We start from the raw sequence: 1,200 nt of genomic DNA, 5'->3' as shown, positions 1-1,200 counted from the left end.
CACCCATAGCTCTGTTGCATGACTTGCCTTGGCCCTGAGGCCCTATTCACCCCAGCCACTGCCCCACTTCCTCGGGGACTTCAATCTGCCTTGTGATTTTTTCATGAGAGCTGGCATTACTGAGAATCAACCCCGATCCCAAGTCTCTTGAGCACACATTTATCTTAGGTTACAAAGCTCCACAGCAAAACCCTTTTCACTGATATTAGTGTGCAAGTCAGCCATTACTCCTTCCCTTATTTTTTACTGATAATCTGTAGGAGGTCTAATCAATAGAGAGGCCTAATCATAATTATTTTTTAAAACTGTTCCTCCTTTTTTTCCTACTCACAGCAGGGTTGGTCCACTATGCACGCCCAAAAATGCATCTTCGTCAATAACTTTCAGGTATTTGTTCTTATGCAGGTAGCTGCAAGAAGAAAAACAACATGTACAGTTATCCAGTAACACAATCCATATTACACAAAGAGGAAAGAGGATACACGAAGAGGAAAGGGGAATAAGAGCATCTTTCTGAACAAGAACAAGACAAGGTACTACGGGAATACTAAGTTCACATGTGGGCCATGTTCAAAATAAATTTGAACAACAGTCAACAGCTACCTGAGTGAACTGAGTTTGGTGGTTCTCAGTTTAACTGACAGTAGCACAGGTGTTCACAACACAAAAACTATCTCCTCTTGTAGAAACCTTCTTGGCAATCTCAGTAGATGCACTCAGAATTTAATGACATTTATAATGATACTGAGCACCCACTCTAACCCTCAGAGATAGATCCTCCAGAGCAGAGTGGAAGAAGTGCTGGCAAGCACATTCTCTGGGTAGAGGATGTCAGGTAGAGGATGTCAGTATCTAAGAATGGCACCTGTCTCGAACATTTAAAAACTCGGTTTTAAATTAGACTCTTTGTCACTGTCTACTTTATGTAAACTGCATATATATGTATATATATAGAATATATAATTTGAATACACACACACATATACATACAAATACATTCATGCTATGTCATACATCTACACTAGTGTGTGTGTGTGTGTGTGTATAAGTAAAGGCAGGGTATGTGTGTACATACATATACATGCTCTGTCACCTCTTTATATAAATAGTCCCTCTTCAGAACAGAACTACATATTTTCATTGATGTTTTTATTCATACACTTTTATTCATACACTAGCCAATTGCCTGTCATGAATGGC

General features: G+C 39.3%; 1 protein-coding gene across 1 annotated transcript in view; it reads right to left on the bottom strand.

Annotated features, from left to right (window-relative positions):
- Positions 1–1,200, bottom strand: part of TSHR (thyroid stimulating hormone receptor) — an 88,013-nt gene that overhangs the window by 26,422 nt on the left and 60,391 nt on the right. The window contains exon 7 of the mRNA XM_019552319.1: positions 332–409. Coding sequence (XP_019407864.1) covers positions 332–409 — 78 coding nt within the window. The remainder of the gene's footprint in view (positions 1–331; positions 410–1,200) is intronic.

Source organism: Crocodylus porosus, unplaced genomic scaffold (assembly GCF_001723895.1).
Source record: "Crocodylus porosus isolate Cpor-Errol unplaced genomic scaffold, CroPor_comp1, whole genome shotgun sequence".
In the NCBI taxonomy this organism is placed as follows: Eukaryota; Metazoa; Chordata; order Crocodylia; family Crocodylidae; genus Crocodylus; species Crocodylus porosus.
This window is presented reverse-complemented; position numbering and strand designations above follow the sequence as displayed.